Raw genomic sequence first — 19,668 nt, 5'->3', positions numbered from 1 at the left:
AGGTCCTCTGTCCATGGGATTCTCCAGGCAAGAATACTGGAGTGGGTGTCCATGCCCTCCTCCAGGGGATCTTCCCAACCCAATGATCAAACCCAGGACTTCTGCATTGCAGGCAGATTCTTTACCTTCTGAGCGACCTGGGAAGCCTACCAAGCCTCAATTTTGTAATCTGTAAAATGGGAATGATTATAATGCTTTATTTATAAGATTGTTGTAAAGATTATGTGAGAGGATACATGTAAAATAAGGGATTTTGCATTATAAAGGCATATAAATGGTGGCTATTGTAATTAATGCCTACCATCACAAATAGCAGAGACCTTAGCTCAACATTCAGAAAACGAAGATCATGGCATCTGGTCCCATCACTTCATGGGAAATAGATGGGGAAACAGTGGAAACAGTGTCAGACTTTATTTTGGGGGGCTCCAAAATCACTGCAGATGGTGACTGCAGCCATGAAATTAGAAGACGCTTACTCCTTGGAAGAAAAATTATGACCAACCTAGACAGCATATTCAAAAGCAGAGACATTACTTTGCCGACTAAGGTCCATCTAGTCAAGGCTATGGTTTTTCCAGTGCTCATGTATGGATGTGAGAGTTGGACTGTGAAGAAGACTGAGCGCCGAAGAATTGATGCTTTTGAACTGTGTTGTTGGAGAAGACTCTTGAGAGTCCCTTGGACTGCAAGGAGATCCAACCAGTCCATTCTGAAGGAGATCAGTCCTGGGATTTCTTTGGAAGGAATGATGCTAAAGCTGAAACTCCAGTACTTTGGCCACCTCATGCAAAGAGTTGACTCATTGGAAAAGACTCTGATGCTGGGAGGGATTGGGGGCAGGAGAAGAAAGGGACGACAGAGGTTGAGATGACTGGATGGCATCACTGACTTGATGGACGTGAGTCTGAGTGAATTCCGGGAGTTGATGATGGACAGGGAGGCCTGACGTGCTGCGGTTCATGGGGTCGCAAAGAGTCGAACACAACTGAGCGACTGAACTGAACTGAACTGAACTAAGGTATGGGCACCTGTGGCAACAGTAACCATTTGAGAAGCAGCTTTCAGTCACCCTGCCCTTCTTTATGGGAGAATGCAGAGTATTCACTGCTCTCCCATCCCAACAACCTCAGACACTTCCCTGAAAGATGATCCCACAAGGGTAGAAATAAGAAAGCTAAGCGTGAGTTCCTTTGCTGTTCACCTGAAACTATCGCAACATTGGTAATTAGCTATACTCTGATACAAAATAAAAAGTTTTTTAAAAAGCTAAGCATAAGGAAGTAGAGTATCTGAGAAAAGATCATAGATACCAGGACTTGCCACACATACACATGCACACTTATGTGCACAAATGAAATAATAAAATGATAGGAAACCAGTCACTTATTCTCCATGAAGGATGGTACAGCGTTATAAACACCAACCTCACAACATCCTTGAGGGACAGCTGACTGCCTCCGCCCAACCAAGACCTTAACACGATCTCCTCCCACCCCGAGGCTGGCTCTGTTAGGGGTTTCTGAGACTAGGGATACCCAGGACCCTTTCTCTTTCTCTCGTTTCCTATCTGCTTGGCCAGTACACAAGACCCAGTCCTGCTTCTATTGCCGTAACAAAGAAAGCCATTTTCCCACTATCTGCACAACATTCAAGGGCTTCCCAGGTGGCTCAGTGGTAAAGAATCTGCCTGCCAATACAGGAGACTGGGGTTTGATCCCTGGATTGGAAGATCCCCTGGAGGAAGAAATGGCAACTCACTCTAGTATTCTCGCCAGATTAATTTCATAGACAGAGGAGCCTGGCGGGCTATAGTCCGTGGATTCAGAAAGAGACAGAATGGAGCAACTGAGTGTGCATGCACGACATTCAGTTTAAGCTTGTTTATCACTTGAGTCCCAGCATGAAACTTGGGCACCATTTTTACAAAAAAGCAGTGTTTGTTTGGGTGGCGGTGTTTTAGGATATTGACTTTGCACACACAAACTGGGCCATGATAATATTACTAATATTTGACATGCTATTATTTATCAAGAGCCTACTTTTACACGAACACTGTTTTAAATACTTTACATTTAAATTAGTTAATCCTCCCAGCAATTCTATTTCATTCAAGATCTCACATTTAGCAGGGCCAGAATTTAACCTCAGGCAGGCTGGTTTTAAAGTCCTTGCATTATGCAGCTGTAATTTAGAAGCTGTCTATGGCTGAGGAAAGTGCTAAGTTAATTAAAAGCAAGAATTTGCCAGAAGCAAAGTTTAAACTCTCAATTTTATTACAGGGTACAGCTATAGCAAGTCCTTTGGAAAAGGTGCACCTTTTCCTGTCTTACAAAATTAAATTTAGGCTTATCACTTGATGAGTCATGTTTTTGTAATCCTTTTAACTTTGCAGGAGTAACAAAATGTTATGAAGAAAATTAGTGCCAAATTGCTTCAGTCATGTCGGACTCTTTGCAACCCTGTGAATTATAGCCCACTAGATTCCTCTGTCCATGGGCTTCCCCAGACAAGAATACTGGAGTGGGTTGCCATGCCCTCCTCCAGGGAATCTTCCTGAGTCTCTGATGTCTCCTCCATTGGCAGATGAGTTCTTTACCACTAGTGCCACCTGGGACGCCTGATAAGTAGCCCACTTTTCCCCTAATGTAAGATCTTCAGGGGTTTCCCTGGTGGTCCAGTGGCTAAGACTACACGCTCCCAGTTCAGGGGGCCCAGGTTCGATCCCTGGTCCACATGCTGCTTCTAGAAGTTCGAATGCTGCACCTGAAAGAGCCCTCATGCCACGATGAAGGTCAAAGGTCCCATGTCCCCAACTAAGACCCAGTGCAGCCAAGTAAATAAATATTTTTTAAAGTAAATATTTTTTAAATGAGCTATATTTTTAAACAGATTTTCATCATGGACCATTAGAAAGGTATCTACCTGTCAATTTATAGTTTCTCACTGAAGGATGCTTCAGAACCTCTTGGCAGGGGTTAATATAAACTTTCCTTCTCTTTTCACTTCTTGGTCTTCTCCTTAAGGCATATGACCTAAATTTGACTAGGTAATTTTTTTTTGCCAGTACCACATCTTTGATGCCACTTGGTTCCTGAGTAACTCTTTAAGTCCTACCTAATTCCTTCTTGTAAGCCCACAGAAACTTGTCTCCTGAGAGAATCAGGCACAGAAGTGCATAAAATTCACTATATGATGTAAGAGACAAAGCTACTAGTTTCCTTTTTAAAGGGATCTTATTTTATTACAACTGCCAATTTTATCTTGGGCATTAGTTCCTAGAAGACTGCCTTTTAGAGGAATTATTAACACCTAACATTAGTTCTTTTGTGTCTAAAATAGAACTGGTGCTAAGAAAGATAGTGTCCATTCTCTCCCAGCTTACATCATAGCTGAGCAGTTGAAACAGGCTCCAGAAAAGCCTCATAATTTTTCTTTTCCAGACACGACTTTTCATAATGCCCATAGTTTTTCACTGGAAAATACTTGCTTTAGCTCAGAACTCAAATTAAATGGAATATGGAAAACACGATTTCTCTTGCTAAATTAAAATCAGAAGTTCTATGTCCAAATTAACATATGTTACATTTCATGGGTATTGATACTCTCCAATTGAATCCTTCTTGCTCTTAGGGAAAAAAAAAAAATCAGCTAGCAGTATGACAGGGAGAATGTGGAAATGGTCCCAGAGAAAGGAAATAAAGAGATTAAAGAACTTGGATGCAGCCCTGAGGAAAGCCCCCTCTAGAGGAACAGCTGGACTGATTTAGCCTGGAGAAAAGGAAGTGGGAAGGAGAAGCAGCAGGATAAGACCTTGATCTTTTTTATGTTTAAATATAGTCATGTGCTTTACTGAGCCAGAGTCTGTGCTGAGTCACTTACCAGTATTCTCATTTGAGCCTCTCCATTACTCTCTGAAAGTGGGTATTGTCTTTTTGCCATTAGCAGATGAGAGAAGTGAGGCTCAGAGAGGTTGAGCGATTTGACTAGATCACACAGTGAAGAGAAAGTAGAGTCTAACATTAAACCCAAAGTGACAAGAGGCTGTGCCCCTGACCATCTTGCTAAATATATGTATAGAAAGGACAGAAATATTATGTAGGAGAACCTGAGTATTGGTTTCCCATTGTTACTGAGAGAAATTTCAGAGGGATTGTGGTAATTTAAACACAAAAGATTTTCTTCCTTTCTCATTCTTTCTTCACCTTTTATGGTGAGATATAACATTAAGAAGTGAAAGTGAAGTGAAGTCGCTCAGTCGTGCCCGACTCTTAGCGACCCCGTGGACTGCAGCCTACCAGGCTCCTCTGTCCATGGGATTTTCCAGGCAAGAGTGCTGGAGTGGGTTGCAATTGCGCACTAAGAAAAGTGCATTAAAAAGAATGGATTTGCACCTTGAACTCAGATCTTGATTTCTAATGAGTCTTCAGTGAAAGAAAGCAAAGCTCCTTGAAGAGATGACTGCTTCTAAGACTGGGGCAGGAAGCATACAAGATGAGCCTGGAGTATCTTGTGCCAGAAAAAGTAAATAAGTGCTGAGGAAAAAAAACACACACACACACACGCACACACAACTAAATAATGAAGTTATATCAAAGATGCACAAGAGCCAACAGAAAGTTATATTCTGTTGGCCAAAGCTGGAGCAATTTGAGTAGCAAAATAAAATAGTATTAGATTATAACCCAAGTAAGTAAGTGAAAATCGCTCAGTTGTATCCGACTCTGCAACCCCATGGACTGTAGCCTGCCAGTCTCCTCTGTCCATGGAATTCTCCAGGCAAGAATACTGGCGTGGGTAGCTGTTCCTTTCTCCAGGGAATCTTCCCAACTCAGGGCTCAAACCCATGTCTCCTGCATTGAAGGTAGATTCTTTACTGTCTGAACTACCAGGGAAGCTTTGATTATAACCCAAAATATTACATAAATATTCACAAGTCCACGTATGTAAGTGATAACTAAGCAAACACATGGGGGAGAAGAGACAAATTTCTCATGCAGAATTCCAAATAACTTGTGTGGATGCTCTGACCTCTAGGAAGTAGAGCAGACTCACCTTTCCTTATGTGTGGGCTACACACAATGACTTCCTTCCAAAGGGGACAATGTATAAGGAGGTTGTTGTTTTTTTTAAGTAACTTTATGTGGACACGGACTAGCACTACCTCAGCCAGGTCAGCATCAATAGCATAGGTTCTGTTGCTAGTATGTTCCCTGGATATGATGTGACAAGAATGGCTTTTTGCCTCTGTGGTCTTCCTCCCCAGAACCCAGGGCACCAGAATAATTAGAAGAAAATTATCAGGCAAATTTGAATTGTTGGTCATTCTACAAAATGCCTGACTACTGTTCAACCGTCAAGATCATAAAATCAAGAAAAGTCTGAGAAACGATGACATAAAGAAATATGAAGGTTAAATGTAATATGGGCCCCTGGATGGAATCCTGCAACAGAAAAGGGAAATGGGTAAAAAACTAAAGAAATCTAAACAAAGTATGTCCTGTACTGTGCTAAGTCACTCAGTCATGTCTGACTCTTCGCAACCCCATGGACTGCAGCCCACCAGGCTCCTCTGTCCTTGGGGATTCTCCAAGCAAGAATAGTAGAGTGGGTTGCCATGCCCTCCTCCAGGGGATATTCCCAACCCAGGGTTCTGACTCAGATCTCCCGCATTACAGGTGGATTCTTTACTGTCTGAGCCACCAGGGAAGCCCAAAGGTACACAGAGAAGGGCATCCTTGGATGGGCTTGAACCACCAATCTTCCGGTTAACAGGCAAAGGCGATAACTCCACCGATCATGTCACAAAGGCTAATATAAATACTAAACAAAGTATAAGACTAATACTAACAAAGACTAATACTAAACAAAGTATGGGCTTTAATAAATAGTTGTGTTTTGTGGTATTGGTTCATGAATTGTGTCAAATACACCACCCTAATGTAAAATGTCAATATAATAGGAAAAACTGGATATGGGGTATGCTATCTTTGCAATTTCTCTCCTAATATAAAACTATTCTGAAAAAATTTTTAACTAATGTTTTTTAATAGTTTCAAGTGAGTACATGTGTAGCTACCACCCATTATCAGTACCTATAAACCCCCTTTTTCCTGTCTCAGTTATGTCACCACCTTTCCCCCTAGAGAAAAATTCACTGTTGTGAATTTTGTGATAATACATTCTGTTTTTCTTTATAAGTTTACCACTTTATGCCTCTCTAAACAATGTAGTGTAATTTTTCCTTTTTTGAAATTTACATTAAGGTAATCACACAGTATGTGTGCCTGTATGTCTTGCTTAAGATTTGTCCGTGTTGCTGCAGGTGGTTAACCATTGCATGCTTACTTTCGTGGCTGTGCAGGCAGGTGTTATATGAATACATCAAATTTTATTTGTATATTTGATTGTTGCTGGACATTTGGGTGATTTCCAGTGAGGATTATTTGAAAAGGATCTTCTGATCATCAGATTTGTAAGATCTCTTGTGGGTTTTTTTTCTTTCTTAAGAATACCTGTTTATATGAGGCAAGGAAGAAGAACATTTTGCTGTTTGAAAGCAGGAGTGGGATCTTGCTCCGGGACCAGGATCTAGACTGAGAGTCCGAGAAGCCCAAGGCTGCTTCTCAGACCTCGCCAAGAGGCTGCCAGCTGCCCAAGTGTCTCGAGGTGATGGGAACATCCCTTCCCAGGGATGTATGGACCAATTCCTCAATTTTACCCACGCCTTTGCTAGTGATGTCTGTTGATCAAGCGGTGAAAAGCCTTGCTCTTAGTAACAGTTCCTCATGCTTTGAAGAGAATGAGTCTACCTTAGGCACATTCCTACCAAAGTAGCCAAATAGAAGAAAGAGAGTCAGGCAGACCAAATTCCTGCCTTGGGTAGGTCTCTTCTGAGCTGGGTAACCTAGAGCCAGTTACTCACCCCTTCAGAACCTCAGTTCCTCCATAGATTAAAAAAATATGTATACTTAGGGCTGATTCATGTTGATATATCACAAGAGTCAACACAATAGTATAAAACAATTATCCTCCAATTAAAAAAAATTTTAAAGAAAAATAAAACTTACTTTGCAAGTAGGTCATATTAATTGCAAAAATGTATGTATTTAACACAAGAGGAAAGACTAATAAGTAATGAAGACTGTTGTTATTTATATTAAAAATATAATAATATAGTAGTTCCTTTATTCAACCTGCTCCAGTACACTTGCTTGGAAAATTCCATGGACAGAGGAGCCTGGCAGGCTACAGTCCATGGGGCCTCAAAGCCTATGGTTAGACAGGTTGTTAAATATAAGGTTTTAGAATACCACTATATAAAATCACTCTATGACTTTTAACATGTTATATTTTCTATGCTAATTTGAATTTATAATGAAATTAAAAATGATGTCCAGCGTCAGTGAAAGATTTCTGTTGTCCTTACTTCTGGTTATAAGACAGATCAAATTTGTAACTCTTTCTATCAGGTTTATAATTGGAGATTTGTTGGATTCCGAAAATGACATCTTTGAGCAGCCCAAAGAATGGGACTCTCATGGATCAGAAGAGCCACAGAAAGCCTTTGACCATGGGATAGAGCTCATCCCGTGGTACGTGCTGTCCATCCAAGCTGATGTGCACCAGTTCCTGTTGCAGGGGGCCACAGTCATCCACTATGATCAGGACACGCACCTTTCTGCCCGCTGCTTCCTCCAGCTTCAGCCTGACAATAGCACCTTGACCTGGATAAAACCCACCACTGCTTCCCCAGCCAGTGCTAAAGCAAAACTTGGTGTGCTCAGTAACACGTCTGAGCCTGGCAAATTCCCGTTACTGGGCAATGCTGGATTAAGTGGCCTGGTGGAGGGGATCTTGGATCTGTTTTCAGCAAAGGCTGTGTACATGGGACACCCTAATATTGATATACACACTGTGTGTGTTCAGAACAAACTGAGTAACATGTCTCTCTCAGAGACTGGCGTGACACTGCTCTACGGGCTGCAGACCACGGACAATAGATTATTGCACTTTGTGGCACCAAAGCACACAGCTAAGATGCTCTTCAGTGGATTGTTGGAGCTCACTAGAGCGGTGAGGAAGATGAGGAAGTTCCCTGACCAAAGACAGCAGTGGCTACGGAAACAGTACGTCAGCCTCTACCAGGTAAGGGGAAAGGGCTGCAGCCTTCCCTGTCTCCTCCGTAGTATGATTCTCCAGATCTATCTTGTGAAAACACACTGGACAACTAGACCACCAAGGTTCATTTTCCCAGCTCTGTCAACTTTCTGCCTGAGTGATGTTGAACAGCTTTTACTTAACCTCTCTGTGCCTTAGTTTCTTATCTATAAAGTGAGAAAAATTATGATATTATTCATATTGTACAAAGGATGACTGTGAGGCTTAACTGAGTTAATATGTATAAAGCCATAATGTAAATTCATACGTATAAAGCATAGTGTCTGGCTCAAAGTAGGTCCTATTATTATTCTGTATGAAAATGGTGACTTCTCACATCTGGAAAGAAACAAGTTAATATAAGCATTTTCACTTAAATTGAAAATGGAAGCATTGTAATCTGAATGCTTTTACACTTATTAGGGACTAGCTGATGTGTTAGAAATCTTCACTTTGGAAACTGAAATCCTATTTCATCTTCTAATGTGCTCTGTGACTCTCAGAGAGTTATTTAATTTACTGTGTATTGCTGCCGAACTGTTGAACTTGTAAGTTTAAAAGAAACGTTCCCAAATGAGATAGTCATAACTAGAGTTCTTCCAAACCTCATTCGTAGTGGCAACAGCCCTTAGGAGGCAGCTTAAACTGAGTGAGTTTTTTGTTAACCCTAAACTATCAGGATCCTTGGGTTGGGAAGATCCCCAGAGAAGGAAATGGCAACCCCCTCCGATATTTGCCTGTCATGGACAGAGAAACCTGGCATGCTGTACAATCCATGGGGTCACAAAAAGTCAGATATAACTGAGCAGCTGAACACACACACGCATCAGGTACTTTGACACTCCAGCCAAAGGTCCACCAGGACTGGGTTAGATGAGGTGGTGAGGAGAGACACAGGTGTAACTAGAGCCACCTGCTTATGGAGGAAGGAGGGCAGAGATTGCTTGGAAATTGAGTCATAAACCCCACTACCAGGTGACACTGTTGGTGGGATTGTCAAATGAGTTATACAGAGTATTCAGTTTTTCTTTGCTATGTTTTTGTGTCATGTGTGAGTGAAAGTAGCTCAGTTGTGTCTGACTCTTTGAGACCCCATGGACTATACAGTCCATGGAATTCTCTAGGCTAGAATACTGGCGTGGGTAGCCTTTCCCTTCTCCAGGGGATCTTCCCAGCCCAGGGATCGAACCTAGGTCTCCCACATTGCAGGCAGATTCTTTACCAGCTGAGCCACAAGGGAAGCCCTTTTCTATCTTATGGGGGAGAAATTATCTTTTCTAGTGTCACAGAACAAATACCACTGTGACTTAAATTACTCAAAGGATTGATTTTCATGTACTTTTCATAGTTCTAACATGTTTCTGACAAATTAAAACATTTTCTGCTCTGGAATGTTAGTAGAGTCACATATGTAAAGGCCTTTCTTTCCCCTTTCCCCACATCCATACAGTTCTTAATGAGTAGAGATCATACCCTGAAGAACTCGATTAATTAATAAGCACATAGGCCTATAAACATGACTATGCTGCACTGCACAAAGCCAGTTTTAGTTAACTCATCTAAAATGGAAACCAAGGGACCTTTCTGGTGGTCCAGGGGCTAAGATGCCTTGCTCCCAATACAGGGGGCCCAGGTTCTATCCCTGGTCAGGGAACTAGATCCCACATTCCACAACTAAAGATCCCACATGATGCAACTAAGACCCGGCACAGCCAAATAAATAAATATTTTTTGAAATAAAATGGAAACCAAAATGCTTGCTTCCTGTCTACTCCACAGGGAGCTCTCAGTGGTTCCGGCTACTTGGAAGGAAGGTCTCTGGGAGCTATTATGAATATTGGTTTTCAATTACAGTCATTCCTTCTACAATCATGAAAATGCATTGTCTGGTCATGAACCAAAGTCTTTGGGCTCAATTACAGTCACTGTCACAAACCTGTGTGGTTTATTTGTTCCATTAGTTTCCTTCCCAGTCTTACAAAATAACTGAATTAACATGTAAAGTCGACTTAGTTTCTCATTACTAAGTTCACAGTACTGTACTGTGGCTCAGATGGTAAAGAATCGGCCTGCAACGCAGGAGACCCGAGTTTGATCTCTGGGTCAGGAAGATCCACTGGAGAAGGGCACGGCTACCCACTCCAGTAGAGGAGCCTGGGGGACTACAGTCCATGGGGTCGCAGAGTCGGATACAACTGAGGAACTAACACACAGCACAGAGTTTCTCATTTACCCTGGCAACCTTCAGTTTATGCTGAAGGAGGCACCAGATGAGACCGCAATGGATGAGAAGAGGTGCTGCTGGAGCCGAGACAGAGGAAGTGACTTGGAGTTGACTTGGTCTTACGCAGTTGTAACCACAGCTATATCCCTCCTTTTCTCTCCACCCCCATCCTTCCACCCGTGTGAGGAACCAAGCTGTCACACTGTAAGGGCAAAAAGGCTCCATATACCTCAGTCAATTCTGAAAACAGATGGCATTCATCCTCAGAACAATGTACTACACAAGCTGCCTAAGACAGACAACAGTCTGATTTCTTTCTTATTTTAAGTAAAGTTAGAAAGTCAACGGACTACTCATTTTCTTATTTTAAGTGAAATAAGAAAATCAACGGACTACTCATTTTTCCATCATATAGACCAGTTGCCAAACTGTATCAGGGAATATTAAAAAGATGCTAATTTGGCACTTGGAGAACAAAAAGTCAAATAGGCATCATTCTAAATGCCCCCTTGGTGGTTTATAATATAGCTTAACACATTTAAAGCTCTGAGAAGTCCCAAAGTACAAAAGAAAATTTTAAACATATCTATAAACTAACGTAACGTATGGAAGGTCTTGACTTCTTCCAAACTTCCACTAACAGCCGTGTAAGAATATTTCTTTATCCCCAATTTAGGAAGAGCTTATATAGAAAATAATATTCCTAACATCCAAGTCCTCTTGTGTGATGAATGTTTGTACTGTTACTTTCAAATACAAGTATTTTAGTGCTGGTGAATATAAAGTAATGGAAATAGTAGCAAGAGATAAAGCAAAAGAAAAGAAAAAATAGTGACTTTTGCTTTTGTTTGTTTGGTTTTGGGGGGACTCTGCTCTGAGTCTTTGTTGCAGTACATGGTCTTCTTTTGTTTCCAAGCACGAGCTCTAGAGCCTGTGAGCTCAGTAGTTGTGGCATGGACTTAGGTCCCCCAGGGCATGTGGGATCTTAGTTCCCTGACCAGGGCTTGAACCTGAGTCCTCTGCCTTGAAAGACAGATTCTTAACCCCTAGACCACCAGGGAATTCCCAATAGTGATATTTGTAACAAAGCCTAGGAATACAAGAAATTTTTAATTTAATTTAATCAATTTTTAATTTAATTTAATCAATTTTTAATTGATACAGGATGTGGAAGAAAGGTCGGTATCATGAGCTTTGGCTCAAAGTTATGGGCAGAGCTTGAGAACTCATATATTTGGAAAGATCTCTGGGAAGCCAAGGAGGTTATACACAGGATTATCAGTAAACTTCTTTGTATACAACAGAAACAGATTCTAGCTATCTCCAAGGAAAAAGTGGGGCGTCTATTTGAAGAGTTAGATTGTTTTAAGAGTCTTTAAGGTATGATATGCAAAGACATGCCAAGTTAAAAGTACATGAATTTAAAAATATATATCTGTATTTATTTAGCTCCATGGGTCTTAATTGTGACACTCAGGATCTTAGATCTTTGTTGCTGTGTGCTGGATCCTTAGTCTTGGGATGCAGGATCTTTTCACTGCGGCATGCAAACTCTTAGTTACAGCACGTGGTATCTAGTTCCCTGACCAGGGCCTGAACCCACACCCTCCGCAAAGGGTGGAGTCTTAACCACTTGACCACCAGGGAAGTCCCAAAAGTACATGCATATTTTTTAAGGAATCAATTTCCTAATTCTCATGAACGGTTCACATGAACCGTTTTCTAAAACTGAGAATGTACCTTCACTTGCTATAGCCCAAATTTAAAATAGAAGGTACATCTTTCATCCATCCCAAGCAAGTTTATTGTTTTGTATAAAACAAAAGGAAGATTCAAAGTACATTTTAGTTCCCAGAAGGTCTCCTTTAAAGATTAAACAAAGGCATCCTGCCTTTTACAGGCCTAAAATATTTCCATTAATAATAAAGCTTGGCCCATGTTAAGATGTTCTGAATTTAGAAAAACCCAAGCAGTAGAGGCTGATTCTTTTATATGTACATGGTAATGGGTCTATTAAATTTTATTAAAGATTTTATTTTTTAGGGCATTTTTAGGTTTATTATAAAATTGAAAGGAAAGTACAGAGATTTCCCGTAAACCTCTTGTCCCCACACATACATAGCTCCCCCATTATCAACATGATTAACAAGAATGGTACGTTTTTTACAAAGGATCAGTTCAGTTCAGTTCAGTCACTCGGTCATGTCCGACTCTTTGCCACCCCATGGACTGCACCATCACCAACTCCCGGAGTTTACTCAAACTCACGTCCATTGAGTCAGTGATGCCATCCAACCATCTCATCTTCTGTCGTCCCTTTCTGCTCCCACCTTCAATCTTTCCCAGCATCAGAGTCTTTTCCAAGGAGTCAGTTCTTCACATCAGGTAGCCAAAGTATTGGAGTTTCAGCTTCAGCATCAGTCCTTCCAATGAATATTCAGGACTGATTTCCTTTAGGATGGACTGATTGGATCTCCTTGCAGTCCAAGGGACTCTCAAGAGTCTTCTCCAACACCACAGTTCAAAAGCATCAATTCTTTGGCACTCAGCTTTCTTCATAGTCCAACTCACACATCCATACATGACCACTGGAAAAACTATAGCCTTGACTAGACATCCTTTCACAAAGGATAAACCTATGTTAACATGTCGCAATTTCCCAAAGTCCATAGTTTGCTTTAGAGTTCACTCTTGGTGCTGTACACTCTATGGGCTTGTACAGATATAGTATATTGACATATAGCCATCACTGCAATGCCATATGGAGCATTTTCACTGCCCTAAATATCCTGTGTGCTCTGCCTGTTCATCTTGCTCCCACTCCATCCCACCCTCTTTTAGTCCCCTGCAACCACTGATCTTTTTATTGTCTCCATAGTTTTGCCTTTTCCAGCTGTTATATAGTTGAAATCATAGAATATGTAGCCTTTGTCAGATGGGTTTCTTTCACTTAGTAATATGCATTTAAGTTTTTCCCCATGTCTGCTTGCAGCTCAATAGTTCATTTCTTTTTATTACTGAATGAAATTTCATTGTCTTAGTGAACCGCAGTTGATTCATTCATTCACCTACTAAAGGATTTCTGGGTTGCTTCCAAGTTTGGACAATTATGAATGAAGCAAGTATAAATATCCATGTTCAGGTTTTGGTATAGACACAAGTTTCCAACTCAATTGGGTAGATATCAAGGAGTGTGATTGCTGAATCATACAGGAAAAGTGTGTTTAGTTTTGTAAGAAACTGCCTTCTAAAGTGGCTGTACCATTTTTCATTCCCACCAGCAACAAATGAGAGTTCCTATTGCTCTGCATCCTCACCAGCATTTGGTGTTGTCAGTGTTCTCAATTTCCACCATTCTAATAGGTGTGCAGTTGTATCTCGTTGTCTTACTTCACGTTTCTCTGATGACATATGATGTGGAACGTCTTTTCATATGCTTATTTTCCACCTGTATATATACTTTGGTGAGGTGTCTGTCAAATTCTTTGACCTATTTTTTGATTGAGTCATTTGTTTTCTTATTGTTGAGTTTTAAAATTCTTTTGTACATTTTGGATAACAGACCTTTGTCAGACATGTCTTCTCAAATATTTTCTCCCAGCCTGTGGCTTATCTTCTAGCTTTCTTGACCATGTCTTTTGCAGAGAAGAGCTTTTAAATTTTAATGAAGTGGTCTACTCTGTTTAAGCATTAGGTTTAATGTTTAAAGATGTATTAGTTAAAACCCATAGATAAAATTTTACAGGATTTTTTTCGTAATCAGAGTATATTATGCAATAAGGTAGTTAAGAATCAGTTTGTGAAATTGTGTCACTTTGCGGTCAGTTTGGTGACTTGTTAGCAGGAACCCTCTCTAGCAGGCCTGCACCAGGTAGAGTCATCTCCAGCCATTTTCATTCTTTGTATCACTCCATTCAAGATTCATTTTCCAGGGGTGGAGGATTTTTTAACTTTTTATTTTGTATTGGGATATAGCCAATTAGCAAGCAGTGTTGTGACAGTTTCAGGTGGATAGCGAAGGGACTCAGCCATACATATGCATGTATCCATCCTCTCCCAAACTCTCCTCCTATTCAGGCTGCCTCATAACATTGAGCTGTACTATCGGACCTTGTTGATTATTATTCATTTTAAATATAGTAGTATGTACATGTCAGGGTTGGTGAGTTTGATTGGCTTATTTGGGTCCTATACCAACCATTGGTCAAGGGAGGATGTTCCTCATTGACTGATAGACCCAAGACTATATCCAGGGACAAGAGATAAAGTAAAATTTGGTATGGCTAAAGAAAAGAAAAATGATCCACAGACAGGCATAAATCACAGATATTCAGGACAGAAGGTCACCAAAATGTTTCATCACATATCATTCAAAAGATCACCAAGTATCCAATTCACTAAGCACCCTGGAGTCCATAAACGGGATTCAGGAAGTAGGAGGTCACAACTCAAGTCATCAAATCAGATAGTCATTGAACATTGGAAACAAGCACAGACATGAAGGAGCAAACACATACACACATGCACACACGCTCGCACACAAAGTCTTTTTATTATTTGCATATTGTCTACAATAAAGCCAAAATCTATTTATAAGCACTTCTTTGCATTTGCAAAGGAGGAATAACCTTAAAAGCTTGTAGAAAGTAAAGATAGTAAATAGAAATAGATTTAAAAGGTGCTTTTTCTACAACTTGTGAAATATCAATATTGTCTTTAATTCATATGTGACTTTTCATAGTTTTATTACCTTTCCTGAATTATAAGGAGAATTGTTGAACACTGTTTAATTACTCAATCCCTTCTGATAGTCAGTGCATGTTACATAGAGCTGCCTTACAAGAAGCAGCTATTGTAAACCATCATGTGCCCACTGAGGATGTTTTCCCTGCTCAAGGCATCGTAATATACATGGTGTTCTGAGTCCCCTGGGCTCTCTGTCCTTGGATACCAGTCACTGAGGAAAATGGCAGCCCCCAAAGCCCTTCAAAATGAATTTCATGTACTCCACCTACTCTGACTTTAAGTCACTGTCCCAAGCATCAAGCTAGGTGAAAATATATCTAGAGTGATGAAATAACAAATAGAACTTGATTTTACTTCAATAGAGTCATACACACATATATATACACCTTCCAAGTCCTTCAAAGCCCAGATTTACAAAGTACATCTTAATGAATTTGCCTGCAGTGATAATGCTGAAATATAACTTCTGAAAGTGGAAAGGGAAATTTTTTTGTTAATCCCAGTTGAACGTGGCTGTATTAAAGCACAACACTGAAACTCAGCAGAATATGATAAAGCACAACACTGGAACTCAGCTGGATGTGACCAGGACCACAGAGGACTTGATGAAATCCCCAACAGAGAGTCTGGACAGTTAGAAAACAGAGCCACCTGGGTGGCCAGATCATTCTTCTTTGGTGACAGCCTGTGCTCCTCTGCCTCTGGGAATTTCCTGAAAGCCTTTGATACATTTACTCCCCTTTACTCATTCTTCCCTTATGGGTTCAGAATGTGTCTCTTTTACAGGAGGATGGACGATATGAAGGCCCAACTTTGGCTCAAGCTGTAGAGCTGTTTGGTGGCAGACGATGGAGTACTCGAAACCCCAGCCCTGGGACATCAGCAAAGAGCATTGAGAAGCCCAACACCTTGAGCATAAGCAACACTAAGAAAAAGAAGAAAATCCTTATGAGGGTAGAGTGTTACTTGTTTATTAAGCATCCAGCCCAATCATCTGGGACCACTGTATAATCTGCATAACCATAAACTATTTTAGGTCATTTGCATTGGGGACAGGGTGAGATGTAAAACAAATAAAATACAAGAGCTCACCAAGTGCCCACTGGATGCCAAACCCAGTACAAGGAACTGAGTCACCACCAGCAAAAAGTCAGGGTCCATAGAGGGACACAGAGATGCTAACACAGTGAGGTCTAAGTAAGAGTCATTGTCACGCTGTCTGCAAAGTGCTGTGGGAGTAGAGAGAAGGGAAATAGAAGACTGGGAGTCAGGCAGGGATGGCTCCACAGAGAAGGCGAGACGTGGGTCTTAAAGGACATATAGGATTCACCAGGCAGACACTGCAGGGGACTGTCTCTCTGGCACAGGGGGCCCTGGGTTCAGGCTTCAGGTTGGAGCATGGGCTCTGTGGTGGGCAAAGAAAGGATAGTAAGGAACAAGGATCATATTAGGAAGGTCTTGGAGGGTCAGAAGGCTAGAACTCAATTTAAAATATATTAACAAGAGAAGCAAGTGTCCATCCACCAATGAAGGATAAAGAAAAGGTAAAGGTAAAGTCGCTCAGTCGTGTCCAACTCTTTGCGACCCCATGGGCTGTAGCCTACCAGGCTCCTCTGTCCATGGGATTTTCCAGGCAATAGTACTGGAGTGGATTGCCATTTCCTTCTCCAGGGGATCTTCCTGACCCAGGGATCGAACCCGGGTCTCCCACATTGTAGACAGACGCTTAACCGTCTGAGCCACCAGGGAAGTAACATGTACATACAATGGGGATAAAAAGAGGGAAATCCTGTCATGTACTGCAACATGGATGACCTTGAGGACATTATCCTAAGTGAAATAAGTCAGTCACAAAAGGACAAATACTGCATGATTCAGTTACAGGTATGAGATACTAGAGTGGTCCAACTCTTAGAAAATAGAATGGTGGTTGCCAGGGACTAAGGTGAAGGGGAAAGGGGGAGTTGTTTAATGAGTATAGAGTATCAGTTTTGCAAAAGTGAAAAAGTTCTATAAATGTCTTGCACAATAAGATACAAATAGTTAGCATCACTTTCTCTATGGTAGACTTAAAAATTGTCACGTGTGTGTTAGTTGCTCAGTTGTATCTGACTCTTTGCAACCCCATGGACTGTAGCCTGCCAGACTGTCCATGGGATTCTCCAGGCAAGAATACTGGAGTGGGTTGCCAGTTCCTTCTCCAGGGGATCTTCCTGACCGAGGGATGGAACCCAGGTCTCCCACATTGCAGGCAGCTTCTTTACCATCTGAGCCACAAGGGAAGCAATAAAAATGGTTAAGATGGTAAATTTTGTGTTTTGTTTTTTAGCATGATATATATATAATATATATATTGCTCTATATTATATATTACATTGTTTATATTATCACTATAGTGTAATACATTTTCTTCATGGTTAACTGGGAGAAGTTCCACTCTTTGCCCTTGGGAGGCTGTTGATGCCTAGGTTGAACTTTATCTGCTTCATAATTCTGTCTCTGCACAGACTCCAGGGACCTTATGCCTTCTCTTGTCACCCTTTCAACCCCAAGGAGTACTGCATTATCATGAAGAACACATGGGATAAACAGAACAAGGGAACACTTGGTCAGCCTTCACATAGGTCTTTACTGGTTTCACCAGGGGGAGGTGGTACTGATGGTGGATCAGTGAAAACATAGGGACCTACCTGAGCTAAGCAGTGATGGGAAAGATAAGCATGGTGAGTTTTCTGTTTCCAGGGTGAGAGTGGAGAGGTGACGGATGACGAGATGGCCACCCGCAAGGCCAAAACACACAAAGAGAGTCGGAGCCGGAGTGGTTCTGATCCTCAGGATGTCAATGAACAAGAAGAATCAGGTAAAGCAGTATCTTCACATCTGAGGGTTTTTAAAATGGGAAAACATGCATTTGGTCTTAAATTGAGATTTAAGTATCACAGGCCTTCTTAACTAAACTCTTATCTTATTAAATATGCTTACCTTTGTTTTTAACTGGGTGATGGAACCCAAGAGGTATTTCTGCAAACACAAGTTTGCAAATGTTAGTTGTACTTAGAAGAAAATACTAACTAGTTAACTTGCCTTTATTGACAAGGAATATTAGATTTGAAAGATACAATCAAATCACTGGATTAGACCAGTGATTCTTACCTCCTGGCTGGATATTAGAGCTTTTTAAAGACTCTCTGCATGCTCTAGCCACACCCCAGCCCAACCGATTCAGACTCTGTGTGAGTCCAGTATATCCATGCACTAAGTTCCCCAGATGATTCTGATGTGTAGCCAGGATTGAGACTCACCAAAATATTTTAATGCTTCTTATACAGTAATTGCCTGTATAGATTGACTTCCTCAGACATTCAGAAACATCTTTTCTATCTGATTTCTGGGGGAAAGTATAATCAGAGTCATTGTCTCTTTTCTGTCTTCCACTCTCACAGAGGCAAATGCCATCATGAGCCCTCCCAACCCTCTCCCTTCCAGAAGAGCCCACTCCTTGACCACGACTGGGCCCCCTACCTCGGCTGCCGGGGCGTCATCTCCCATCAGGCCAGTGTCGTCCCCTGTGCTGCCTGCTTCCAACAAGAGCCCAACCAGGTGGGGCCTTAACATGATAAAAAGAAGGACCCTTTACACCATGCAGGTTGTGTAGGAGGGCATCCTCTTCCCGAGCTCTGTCGAAAGATGGTCTCTAACAATCACTTTAAAACTGAAAACCTCCAAATTTTAAAAGCTATTAACTTTCTTGGCTGCATTTTCCTACTTTCTCACATTGCTGCTATACACACAACTTTGTGACCCCATAGACTGTACCCCTTCAGGCTCCTCTGTCCATGGAATTCTCCAGGCAAGAATACTGGAGTGGGTAGCCATTTCCTTCTTCAGGGGGTCTCCCAACCCAGGGATTGAACCCAGGTCTTCTGCTTTGCTGGCAGATTCTTTACCATCTGAGCCACCAGGGAAGCCCCTCACATTACTATAATGGCTTCTAATTTTTTTGACAAACCAACCCTTCAAAGGCCAGTAATGGTAACAAAACCTGAGCTATCAGTCTCTGAATCTGTACTGTCTGACCTAGCAGCCACTAGCCACAGGAAAGGACTTCCCCAGTGACACAGCGATAAAGAATCTGCCTACATTGTGGGAGCCTCAGGATCCCTGGGTCAAGAAGATCCCTTGGAGGAGGGTACAGCAACCCACTCCAGTATTCTTGCCTGGAGAATCCCATGGACAGAGGAGCCTGGCAGGCTGCAGTCCATAGGATCACAAAGAGTCAGACATGACTTAGCACAGCACAGCAGCCACAAGAAAATTTAATTGTAATTCAAATTTAATTAAAATAAAATTTCAAATTCAGTTCCTCAGTCACACCAGGCACATTAAAAGTGTTACATAGCTGCCACTGGCTGGTGCTACTGTATGTACTAAACAGTGCAGATAAAGAACATTTCTATCATTGCAGGAAGTTCTATTGGATAGCACTGCTCTAAATGAAGAATAAATGTTTTAATGCAAGCAACTTGATCCTTTGCTAA

The 19,668-nt window shown here is 41.3% G+C and overlaps 1 protein-coding gene across 2 annotated transcripts in view; it reads left to right on the top strand.

Moving 5' to 3' along the window:
* Positions 1-19,668, top strand: part of PLCE1 (phospholipase C epsilon 1) — a 376,851-nt gene that overhangs the window by 294,140 nt on the left and 63,043 nt on the right. For both annotated transcript variants that reach the window (XM_018041369.1, XM_018041370.1), the window contains 4 exons: positions 7,473-8,148; positions 15,917-16,084; positions 17,873-17,990; positions 18,574-18,730. In XM_018041369.1, coding sequence (XP_017896858.1) covers positions 7,473-8,148; positions 15,917-16,084; positions 17,873-17,990; positions 18,574-18,730 — 1,119 coding nt within the window. The remainder of the gene's footprint in view (positions 1-7,472; positions 8,149-15,916; positions 16,085-17,872; positions 17,991-18,573; positions 18,731-19,668) is intronic.

This window comes from Capra hircus, chromosome 26, assembly GCF_001704415.2.
Source record: "Capra hircus breed San Clemente chromosome 26, ASM170441v1, whole genome shotgun sequence".
Classification (NCBI taxonomy): domain Eukaryota; kingdom Metazoa; phylum Chordata; class Mammalia; order Artiodactyla; family Bovidae; genus Capra; species Capra hircus.
Note: the sequence above shows the minus strand (reverse complement) of the source record. Positions and strands in the feature narration are given on the sequence as shown.